A 12,094-nucleotide genomic window follows, 5' to 3' on the forward strand; every position below is an offset into this window, starting at 1 on the left:
AGAAAGTGAATGGATGGATGGATGAAAAATAAAATTTATTTTTTTAAATTTCCAGATGGGGCCTTGCCCCCCTTCAGGCCCCCCTTGAGGACACTACTGTGTTTTAGTATCTAGATGTAGCTCTCCTTTGACAGATGATTTAAACTCCCACTGAGTTTCACTCAGTTATTATTCAACCAGGCTGATGCTACGATACAAAGCTTCAGGCTCCCTGAACCACTTTTTACCAGTGTGGGATGGATGAATCCTGACATTGTCAGACATTTGTGTGTTTATGGTACTGAAACCTGCAGTGGCCCGGGGCCCACATTCCACTAAATCCGGCTCTGCATTCACATGTTAAAAACGGTTCTCCTTAAATGTCCTATTTAGGAATAAACTTTGGATTTTGCCAGGCTTTATCTTTTGTTCTGCTTGTTCTGTGTTATTAAAGGCCCGGCCTATGACCTGGGCTTCAGGGAGGTCAGAGGTCAGTCCCTGGTCATCCTATGGAAAGCTCCCGTTTATACTGGAGCCGGTGCTGTGACTGGATACTTTGTGGATATGGCCAAGAAGGGTTCAAGTGAGTTTGTGACTCTGAATGGAGAGCCTGTGAGTCATCGCTACCTGCAGGTAGGAGACCTGATGAGTTACCTGTAAGACTCCAGTTTTGATTTAGCACCTTGAAGCGGCTCCACGTGGTTTGCTACAGGTAACTGGACTGGAGGAAGGGAGTAGCTACGTCTTCAGAGTCCGTGCTGTCAATTCAAAGGGAGTTGGAAAAACCTCTGAGCTGTCTGAGCCTGTCTGTGCCAAAGCTCTTCCAGGTAACAACAAATCAACGCTGCCAAACCGTAACACGTTTGTTAGATGCAACCTCACCTCAGTATGTTTCATTAAGTCACCTCAGTATGATTATGTTTCATTAAAGGTCACCTATTATGCTTCTTTGAACAGGTTAGGATAGTTACAAAACATGATCATTACATTTTTTGCACAAAATCTTTCTAGGATATTGAGATTTTAGTCAGATCAGTTCTGCTTATCTTGAGCTGTTTTATGGCGTCCTGTCACTTTAAATTCAAATAAGCTGCCGCTGGCCACGCCCCCTAACTCAACGTTTACTCGCATGTGAAAATGGCTGCAAACAGCATTTATACAACTGTACATCTTTGATAAGTCAACAACAAAACCCTTGTCTTTTCCAACAGCCATTATGTAGGCTTACATTGGTAAAACCAGCTGACCAAACATCCTGGAGTTCAGCTTTGGTTGCTAGGTAACGGTTAGCCTCAGCTAGGGTTGCTAGGTAACGTTATGTTCCGGAGGTCATTTTCCAGACACCAAAACACATTAATTTATTATTACTGTTTTTATAAGCAGTTGAAACCCAAATAGAAGTAAAAATTAATTTTCAAAATGTGAATTTTGCATAATAGGGATCCTTTAAGTAAAAGCAACTATTATTTATATAGCTTATGCTAACACATATCTGTTTATCTTTACTGACAGGAACTACGGAGATCGTAGCCGGTGTGGACGAGGAGACCGGAGATGTTTTCCTGTCGTTTGAGGCCTGTGAGATTTGTGAAACATCCAAGTTTGAGTGGTCAAAGAACTACAAACCCATTGGTGATTGCCCCAGAGCCACCTTCACAGCCAAGGGCAGAACGTAAGCTGCTGTCTTTCAGAGGAGAAACGTCTATATCTGTGCAGAATATATATGTACAACTGAAGGTGACATAATTACTTGATTGTGCCATAAAATGGAGCCTGGAAAACACGTAATACTGCCCATTTAAGAGATAACAGTAAGGAGGCCTTCCTGGTGGTTTTTCACATTAAACTCTGTGCTTCACAGCTCTAGACTGACCTTCACCAACCCTGATAAGGACGATTTGGGCAGATACTCTGTGGTCGTCACCGACACCGATGGAGTTTCATCCAGCTACACCCTGACTGAGGACGGTAGGTCATCGCTTTCAGAACCTTCAGAACCAGTTCGGACTCGGTTCAGGTTCACTCTGACTTCCTGGTTGTTTTCTGTTCCTCAGCTTTGAACACGATGCTTGAGCTCAGCTACGCCATCAGGCATCCAGGTAAACGTCTTGCCATCACACCCGCTGCGTTATCTTTTCCTCTTTAACCAAATGTTGGTGTATTTGTGTGTCTTTGTCTCTGCGCAGTCGTTCCTCTGAAACACAACCTCAACTATGAGATTCTGGAGAAGGGACACGTGCGTTTCTGGCTGCAGGCCGTCAAGCTGTCTCCGTCCGTGTCCTACAGGTTCATCGTTAACGACAAAGCGGTCACCAGCGGGGAGGTAAAACGTTTCACTGCAGAATCAGACGATCGTTCTGCTGTGTTTATTTAGGGTGACGACAGTATGAGACCTCATTGAACCTGACATTTTTACTCAAAGAAATGAAAGGAACGAACGCACATCATCCTCATCCTGATCATGCAATCTGCTTTAGTTTGCAATTAGGAAAGTCCAGAACTGACCACGTGGCTTCAGACTCGATCGGAATCAGGCGTTAAATCCCAGAGAGCAGATTCATACAGCTCTGGAAAAATTAAGAGCCCACTAAAAATGATCATTTTCTCAGATTTTACTCTTTATAGGTATAAGTTTGAGTAAAATGAACTTTGTTCTTTTATTCTATGAACTACTGACGACATGTCTCTGAAGTTACAAGCAAAAATTTAGCATTTATTTGTAGAAAATGAGAAATGATCAAAATAACGAAAAAGATGCAAAGAAAACAAGTTCATATTCGTTTAGAAATAACAACACTAATGTTTTAACTCAGAGATCAATGTTTGGTGGAATAACCAGCAGGTTTTCAATGCGGTTCAGTGCAGTGGGCCCTTCATTGTTTCCAGAGTCGTATCTGTATATTTGCTTTAAACCCAAATGGTGATGCAGAGTCAGAGTTCAGCCTGTCGCAATAAGCAGCAAATCAATTAATCGCATGATAAATTTAAACAATAATCAATCAATCAATCAAATTTTATTTGTATAGCACACTTCAGCAGCAAGGCATTTCAAAGTGCTTTACATCAATAAACACAAAAATACAGAGTTATGCAACACTGAATAAAAATGTAGACAGTGAGACACGAAATAAAAAGAAATTAAGAACTTTAAAGACATAAAAACATCAAAGACATCAAAATCGGCACTCTAACCCTAATTTAGCCATAAGCAACTGTAAACAAGTGGGTTTTAAGTTGAGATTTAAAGGCTCTCAGTGTTTCAGCTGTTTTACAGATTTCTGGAAGTTTGTTCCAGATCTGTGGTGCATAGAAACTGAATGCTGCTTCTCCTCGTCTGGTTCTGGGGATGCAGAGCAGACCAGAACCAGAAGATCTGAGGGGTCTAGACGGTTGGTACAGTAATAACAGATCTTTAAGTTATTGTGGTGCCAAACCATTCAGTGATTTATAAACTAACATCAGTATTTTAAAGTCTATTCTCTGAGCTACAGGGAGCCAGTGTAGGGACTTTAAAACTGGTGTTATGTGCTCTGACTTCCTGGTTTTAGTGAGAACCCGAGCAGCAGCATCTGGATCAGCTGCAGCTGTTTGATTGATTTGTTAGTCAGACCTGTGAAGACGCTGTTGCAGTAATCAATGCGACTAAAGATAAACGCATGGATGAGTTTCTCTAGATCGCGCTGAGACATAAGTCCTCTAATCCTGGAGATGTTCTTCAGGTGATAGAAGGCCGACTTTGTTGTCACAAGTCTGGCTACTTTCTGTGGTTAATTTTGGCAACAAAACAGGAAACACCGACGGCACCGCGGTTACAGCGAGCCGAGCAGCGAGGGCTGCCATGAGGAACTACAATGTAAATACAGTTTTTCTAACAAAAACAATGAATTTGAGTTACAAAGTCAGTGTACACATCAGTGTCAGTTATGTTAAGTGTTAAATAAGGTGGATAAAATAAAAAACAAGGTTAAAATATATCCAATCGGGACTCGTTGCCGATATTCAAAATCAAAGGGCAGATCAGGACTTCCCTGGTTTCCAACATAAACACACGACACCAAACCAAAGATCACAGAATCAGCAGATCCTCGCAGCAGGAGTCCAGATTTACTGCAAACTGAATGCTGATGCATTTAAATGACCGTTTTGCTCAGGGTCAGAAGATCAGCCATGATGTAGCTTCAGGGGTCATCCAGATGACCGTGGATCATTTCACCAGAGCCAACGAGGGAACGTACACCGTCCAGATCAACGACGGCAAAGCCAAGACCCAGAGCTCCCTGGTGCTGGTGGGAGACGGTGAGACTGACGTTCGACCCACATTTCTGAGATAAAACATCACCTGAGAAAAGCTATTGTATTGGTAAACTCTGGTGTTGTTAAAGTATTTCAACTTTTGGAGGATTTATGAGAAACATGTTGCCGTTTTTCTTTCCAGCGTTCAAGGCAGCTCTGAAGGAGGCCGAGTTTCAGAGGAAAGAGCACATTAGGAAGCAAGGTGGGAGTTAGCGTTTAATTAAGACTGAAACAATCAGATAAATCGCTGATTTAAATAATTGCCAACTAATTTAGTAATTGATTAATCGTTAAATGTTTCGATTAATCGTTTACATCATGTTATAACATTATAACATGATGTAAAGCTAAAAAACGTTGATTTTAGTTCATACCCCGACTTAAGTTCAGTTTTATTTGACTCACCTATCTTCACCTGGTTCAAACTCTGTAAAAAAATAAAACTGCTATTAAGCTTTTCTGCCATCCATCTCTTAATTTATTAATCCAAACAATAATCAACAGATCAGCTCTATACTGTATTAATAAGTCGAGCAGAAAGAGCTGAACTTTTCACATCTTAACGTTAGAAGTCAGTTTTTAAAATGTTTCCTCTGTTACAAATAATCAAGTGTGCACTAAAGAAACGCTATATTATTGCATTTAAGGCAATAAATATGTATTGTTTTAAAAAGGGAATTGAACTGTTGTGCATTTACATCTGTTAATGTCTTTCTAAAGTGATAAAATAAGTTTAAGTGACTAAATGGAAAATCTGCCTGATAAGCCACTTAATAAATAAGTAAATTTAATAAAATAAGTCCAGTTTTCTAAATCAGAGTAATCATCAGAATAATCAATAGTCGATCACTGAAATAATCATTAGTTGCAGCCTTAGTTTTAATGCATCTTTAACGGACAGCTGCCTTTCTTCAGACCCAAAATGAGAGATTTTCTCATCTCGTTTCCGCTGCAGGTCCACATTTCTCTGAGTATCTCGACTTCACCGTCACTGAGGATTGCACAGTGATGCTCACCTGCAAGGTAACAGGCTTCTAACTCGTGTTTTTTATGCATTTTAACGTTAGCTTTCACCAGCCTCCCACCTTTTCTGGGCTGTCGAGGTGAATCGGTTCTCGCCTGTTTGTAGGTGGCCAACGTAAAAAAAGACACGGCTTTCCACTGGTACAAGGAGGATGATGAGATTGTTCCTGAGACTGCGCCCAACGTCATGTCTGGGTCCTGCGCTCTTCCTCTGCCTCTGGTAAACACCAGCAATATCAAACTGCTCTTAAAGGGAAACTGTGCAGCTGCCGACGGATAAAAATCTGTTTGTGTTTTAAAGTTCTCCAGAAAAGACCAGGGCGTTTACAAAGCCGTGCTGAGTGACGACAAAGGAAAGGACTCTTCAGTTTTTGACATTTCTGGCAAAGGTATTTATGGCAGCGTGAGCTTCGTTTAATCTGTATTAAAGTTAAAATCTGTGTTGGTTCAGTTTTTCCTCTGATTTTCAGTGTTTGATGACATCATCAACGCAATCGCTTGCAATGCTGGTGAGTTTGACCTGCTGTTAATATAATCCTTTTATTTTGGTTCCTTTTATTCTTATTAACTAACTTGTTTATTATTATTGGAGCTTTGCAAACAAATTTCACTCATTATGTACATTTGAAATGTTCAGTTGATGATAATAAAGTCTGTCTATGTCTTAATTTTTCCCATTTAGACTCGTAAAGGTCACTTACATCCAGTGTTTACTCAATAATCAGTTGTTGGTATTTTGCAGCATCACAGGCCCACAGCATCACACGTCTTCCACCGTGCTGCGTGGAAGCTGTGTGGTGCTTTTCCGTATAATGTTCCTGTTGGGTCCACAAGCCAACATAATCTGAAACTTCCTTCCTTCAACTTTAGCATGATTTGTTTTTTTTTAAAGCATTTTGGCTAAAAATGGCTGGAGATTTAAGCGATTTTAAAGAAACAAAATGGGTTTTTTTAACACTGAATAGACATTTAATGAAAAGTTGGACTTTAATGAAGGTTCCACTATGAGAACACGCCACTGTCAGCAGCAGTGCCAGTAAACTGGATTATGTCTTGGATAGAAATGCAATTTGAAAAGTTGTTGTAATTTCATAGGAAGGAGAGAAGAAGTCACTAGATTTCTGGTGCAGAAGAAAAGCAGCTTGACAGAATCCCTCTGAGTCGGTGGCTGGTGTCCTGACTCTGTGTGTGTGTGTGTGTGTGTGTGTGTGTGTGTGTGTGTGTGTGTGTGTGTGTGTGTGTGTGTGTGTGTGTGTGTGTGTGTGTGTGTGTGTGTGTGTGTGTGTGTGTTTCAGGTGCGTCTGCCTCTGAGCTGGTCATGCAGTGTACTCCAGAGGGCATCAGACTGCAGTGCTACATGAACTACTACACAGAGGAGATGAAGACTGTCTGGAAGCACAAGTACATCACCAGAGTTTACACACAACTCATTAAGCACCAACGCGCAAAAACAACCATGAAATCATCCATTTCCACATCAGGATTTAGTAACATCTGGATCAAAATACGAGGCTGAATTTGAGATTATTTGGCTGTTTTACATTGAAATGTTTGATTATAAATATCTAGTATTATCTGATTTACTAAGTTCGTTTTTAATGTAAAAAGTATCTGCAGCCTGAGAACCTTCTGCTGATGTTAGACTTGTTTTACTTATGAACATCAACAGTGTCAGAGCTCATTTAATTTCTGTGACATACAGTCAACCGTGCAGTAACACACCTACATACCTTAACAACACAAACCAGTTCTTACTGCACAGCACCGCTTTACTTCTGATCTGCAAAATGTTAACTTTACGTTACTTTAAACGTGCTCAACTCATATGTACCTGTGTGTGTAGTTTTTGAAGTCTTAGAGGTGACGTGTGTGTGTGTGTGTGTGTGTGTGTGTGTGTGTGTGTGTGTGTGCGCGTGTGTGACTGCAGGGAGAGTAAGATCGCCTCCTCTGAGAAGATGAGGATCGGCGGCACTGCAGAAATGGCCTGGATGCAGATTTGTGATCCATCCGATAAGGAGAAGGGTCACTACGCCATTGAGATCTCCGACGGCGTTACGACTCACACCCGGACCTTTGACCTCTCAGGACAAGGTAGTAAACTGCCTCCACGTCTAAACATGCAGCTATAATATATATATATATATATATATATATATATATATATATAATCTAAGATTAGAGCTGCACCTATCAGGGATTTTGAATCACATTTCAGAGCAGAGATACTGATTTTGATCCTTGAACAAGTTGGGATAAATACAGCGGCCAAACAAAACGTTCATCACATTTTTTCATTCTTAGATAATGATATTTAATCGACTCAGTTCTGCCTCTCTTGAGCTTTAGGGCGTCTTGACACTTTAAATACAAATAAGCACCACACCCACAACTCAACGTTTACACTCGTTCATGAAAATGTCTGCAAACAGATGCACAATTATACAACAGTACTTTTTTGAAAAGCAGAAGTGGAGCCTCCTGCACAAGCAATAAGAACTTAGCAAATGGCTTCTGAATGGCAAGTCAACAACTGAACAGTTGTCTTTTCCAGCAGCCATTGTACAACGCACACAGCGGTAAAACCAACCAACTGACCGAACGTCTTGGGAACTCAGCTTGTGTTGCTAGGTGATGGGCTGGGCTTTTCTGGGTTGCTAGGTAACGGTTCAGTTCTGTCTGATTTGTTGATTTGTCAGAAGGTTTTTGAAACAACACATTTCCCAGACACCAAAAAACGTTACGGTATTGCCAAGAATGTGGAAAATATCCATTTTCCATTATAGGTTGCCTTTAAAAGCACTGAAACCACCTACATGCCTTAAAACTGAGACATTTTAACTGTCTTAACAATGAAATGTTTACAGCATGTCCAGTCATGTGTGTGTTGATTTATGTATTTCGTTTTCACAGCGTACACTGACGCCTATGAAGAGTATCTACGGCTTAAGTAAGTCGTTTGGATAATAATAGTTTGTGAATTTGTATTGAAATCATTCTAATAACACTGAACCTTCTGGGTTTTAGGGCAGCTGCATTTGCTGAGAAGAGTAAGTAGATCTCTTTTTAATGTTGACACCAAACGTTTATTTATCCCCTCACAATAATGTAGCTTATTTATTATTTTAAACTCAGAAAAAGGCAGAAAACCTAAAGTAAAGGACTTTTACCAACATTTTAATCACGCTTTGAGCTCCATAAATGTGTTTTTGTTTGTTCTTTTGTGAGTTTCTGAGCCCTGATGTTTGTTTTGCTCCAGACCGCGGCAGAGTGGTGGGCGGACTGCCCGATGTGGTCACCATCATGGAGGAGAAGGTGAGAGGCTTCTCACATCACATCAACCTTAAAGAAATGTTTGTTTTACACGGTTACATCAGCTCTGGGCTGAGAAGGTCAAGGGTCAGCGCTGAACTGCCGCAGCAGCATTCCTGACGAACGAATGCGGGAGCGAGACAAAAGCATCAGGGCTGCAACGTACTGCTAAAAAAAAAGACACGAAACAAGATCAAGAACTGCTGAATCTTAAGTTTTAAAACTTTCGCCCTCTTTTTAAAAATAAAACTACGCAAATTTTATTTATCTCGAAACCTTTTCAATCAAAAAGTCAAAATTTGGAATAATCTGAAGTCAGGACTTGCCTAGATTGATGGTCTAGTCTTTCTTGGCTGCAGTTTTTACCAAGATGCAATTACATTCCACAACAGATTCAAGTGCATAAACTGGTTTAAACTGGTTTGAAGGGTCAGTATGGATTTCTGGGTTCATTATTTCAGACCAAGACTAAGACATCCCAGTTACATCTCATAAAGCCGTTCACACAGTTCACTGTCAACAGACAAAAACACATTTTAAAGACACTCTTCTGTTTTTACAGAAGTCTCAGATTAACAGATACACAACTGCAAAGCTGTAAGAGAAAATAAAAACTAAAAAACAGTTTAATTTTGGTTTTCTGAAGGTAACACCTTAAAATTATTTTTGGTTTTCTTGTAAACGATGTTTTATTAAACAAAACCACAGATGGGAAAATAGAAAACAAGGCAGACAGTAAAAAGATCTATAACCAGTTTGTCAAACTGGTATTTCCTCTGATGCCAATTGCTGCCAAACTTGACATGTGGAGAATCATCTGTTTTCCATGCTGAGTTCTTGATGTATGAGGTTGAAGAGTCAGTGAGTTGAATTCATGAATTTATTAATGCCAAAATACCGCTGGTCCATTTCTCATGCTACCTTTAGGAGCCAGCAGGACAAAATGGCATCAAGCTAAAGTTGCTCAGTTCCTTTGTTAGCCTCTATCTGAGCTACGCCCTAAAGAGGGCGTTTCCTAGTGTGTCCTATCCTTTAGCCTTAGCTTTGAAGGTATTCCCTAACATGTCCCATCGTTTAGCCTTAGCTTTGAGGGCGTTCCCTAACATGTCATTTCCTTTAGCTTTGCTAAAAGAGATAAAAACACAGAATTATTTATTTTCAGCACACATCGCCATGAGCCAAAGATCTACAGCTTTAAAGATACAGCATCATGTAAAATGTACTTTTTTTTAGCTTTGTTATCATGTTGCATCATGCTAAACTCTGCCGTCCCGTCCAGTCTCTGAGCCTGACCTGCACCGTGTGGGGCGAGCCGACCCCCGAGGTCACCTGGTTCAAAAACGAGCAGGAAGTGGCCTCCAACGAGCACACCAGGGTGACGTTCGACGGCGGGAAGTTCGCCAGCCTGGTCATCAACAGAGTCACCACCGATGACTCCGGCAAGTACAGCATCAACGTGCGGAACAAGTACGGCGGCGAGTTCGTGGAGATCACCGTCAGCGTCTACCGGCACGGCGAGCCGATCCCCGAGCCCAAACTGGGACAGCCTAGAACGGCGGCGGTGCCACCGGCCCAGCCTGTACCGCCAAAATCCCCGGCGGCCGCCGCCAAGACCCCGACCCCATCCAAGCCCCAGACCCCGGCTCAGTCCGCGAAGAGCCCGACCCCCGCCCCCGCCGCCACCCCGGGCACCAAGTCGCCCACTCCCCCCCGCAGCGTCAAGTCCCCGACTCCGCCCCGGTTCATGAAGTCTCCCACCCCACCCAGAAAGTGAGCGGAAGAGGCATCGACGTCTGAGAGCAAAACTTTCACCGCTGGAAACATGGAGGGTGAAAATGGGAGACGTTTAGTTTCTTTAGCTTAAGAATTAAAAACTGCTGCTTATACTAAAATACAAGCTTTACATTCATTACAAATCAAGAGAAGGAAGAAAAAAGAGAAACAAAATGTCTACTACACTGCAAAAACAACAACTTACTAAGTATTATAGGTCTATGTTTAGTGCAAATATCTTGATAAACTAGAAATAAAACACAACTAACAAGTAACTTTTCAGCAAGATACAAGTGCATGAAAACATACCAGCTCCACTGGGAGATTGTTGCACTTATAACAAGACATTTTTCGTGTGTTTTAGTTAAATAATCTGCCAGTGGATTGTGGAAATAGCACTTTAAAAAAATCAATATTAAGGAATTAGGTAACACTTTATTTAAAGTGTTACCAGGAAGGGTTTACTTAAACTCCTATATCTTGCTGAAAATTTACTTTTAAGTTAGTTTTGTCTTATAGTTTACTAAGATATTTGCACTAGAAGCTAGACAATAATACTTGGTAAATGTTATGTTTTTGCAGTGCAGGTTAATGTTTTATAAGCAGACCCTGTTAGAGCAGTTTTAGCTGAACGCCTGCATCTCGTTTTATTCCCTCATTTCCAAGAAATCATTATTGTTGGGGGGAAAATGACACCAGCATTAATCCTACATGCAGACAAACTCAAGTGCTCAGTTTTCTCAGCTTTTAGTAATAAAAAATAGCTAAATATTACATTAAGTTTGCAAAAGAAGTTATGACAGGAAAATGAACTCATATTTACCCAAATACTTTAAATCCACAGTAGCTGCATTTTCATTACAAATCTGATTCACTAGAATACAGCTTTAGTTTTTGCTCTCTTCTATTAGACTTAATTTTTAATGTCATTATAAATGAAGCCTGCTGCTGGGAATGTAAATAAACATATTTACTTCCTGCCTTCATCCCTGTGCCAGACCAGTCCATCTGTTTGTGGATTGTCCTGTTTTTTTTTTTTTGTCTTTTCTCTGCAGTGCTTTGTAATGGCAATAAAATACACTCATCAACCTCATTCTGCTGACTCTGCTTCATCACAAAGTGGGAGACTCGAAAACTCTAGTACACTGCAAAAACTCAAAATCTCACCAAGTATGTCTGGTCTGCTTTCTATGCAAAATATGCTAGTATGCAATACATGAAATAAGACAAAATTAGCTTGCATGTAGCTTTTCAGCCACATAAAGGAGCTTATAAGTAAATATTTCCTTAATATTGATTTTTTTTTTAAATACTAGTTCCACTGGCAGATTATTGGAAAATTGTTTAGTGAAATAAAACTAGTACTTTTTCTTCAACATTAAGAAATTTTTGACTTAAAACAAGCTCCTATATCTTGCTAGTTTTGTCTTATTCAAGTGTACAAATGTATGCTAGAAACTAGACAAACATACTAAGATTTTGTGTTTTTGCAGTGTAAATCACAAGTTTTACATTTGTAAAACTTTGTAACCAAAGCAAGAAGGAGAAACGTTTAGTGCACAGCAAAAAATAAATAAAATCTTACAAAGTACTTTTGGTCTGCTTTTAAGTACAGGTATATTGGTGCACTGACAAACCTGATGAATTATTTCACTTATAACAAGGGGAAAATGTCTCGTTATAATTTTTATGTAAAATTTTTTTTTGCTTTTTGATG

General features: G+C 40.2%; 1 protein-coding gene across 3 annotated transcripts in view; it reads left to right on the forward strand.

Annotated features, from left to right (window-relative positions):
* myom2a (myomesin 2a) overlaps positions 1 to 11,470 on the forward strand; it is a 34,945-nt gene extending 23,475 nt beyond the window's left edge. For all 3 annotated transcript variants that reach the window (XM_008418504.2, XM_008418486.2, XM_081610548.1), the window contains 18 exons: positions 434 to 612; positions 692 to 806; positions 1,492 to 1,651; positions 1,841 to 1,947; positions 2,034 to 2,078; positions 2,166 to 2,302; positions 4,131 to 4,275; positions 4,415 to 4,474; positions 5,228 to 5,295; positions 5,402 to 5,515; positions 5,597 to 5,684; positions 5,766 to 5,804; positions 6,591 to 6,696; positions 7,223 to 7,386; positions 8,206 to 8,242; positions 8,320 to 8,342; positions 8,552 to 8,607; positions 9,884 to 11,470. In XM_008418504.2, the coding sequence (XP_008416726.2) occupies positions 434 to 612; positions 692 to 806; positions 1,492 to 1,651; positions 1,841 to 1,947; positions 2,034 to 2,078; positions 2,166 to 2,302; positions 4,131 to 4,275; positions 4,415 to 4,474; positions 5,228 to 5,295; positions 5,402 to 5,515; positions 5,597 to 5,684; positions 5,766 to 5,804; positions 6,591 to 6,696; positions 7,223 to 7,386; positions 8,206 to 8,242; positions 8,320 to 8,342; positions 8,552 to 8,607; positions 9,884 to 10,378 (2,138 nt within the window). In that variant the 3' untranslated portion in view covers positions 10,379 to 11,470. The remainder of the gene's footprint in view (positions 1 to 433; positions 613 to 691; positions 807 to 1,491; positions 1,652 to 1,840; positions 1,948 to 2,033; positions 2,079 to 2,165; positions 2,303 to 4,130; positions 4,276 to 4,414; positions 4,475 to 5,227; positions 5,296 to 5,401; positions 5,516 to 5,596; positions 5,685 to 5,765; positions 5,805 to 6,590; positions 6,697 to 7,222; positions 7,387 to 8,205; positions 8,243 to 8,319; positions 8,343 to 8,551; positions 8,608 to 9,883) is intronic.
* Positions 11,471 to 12,094: the final 624 nt, after the last annotated feature.

This window comes from Poecilia reticulata, chromosome 1 (assembly GCF_904066995.2).
Source record: "Poecilia reticulata chromosome 1, P_reticulata-male-v2, whole genome shotgun sequence".
NCBI classification, from domain to species: Eukaryota; Metazoa; Chordata; class Actinopteri; order Cyprinodontiformes; family Poeciliidae; genus Poecilia; species Poecilia reticulata.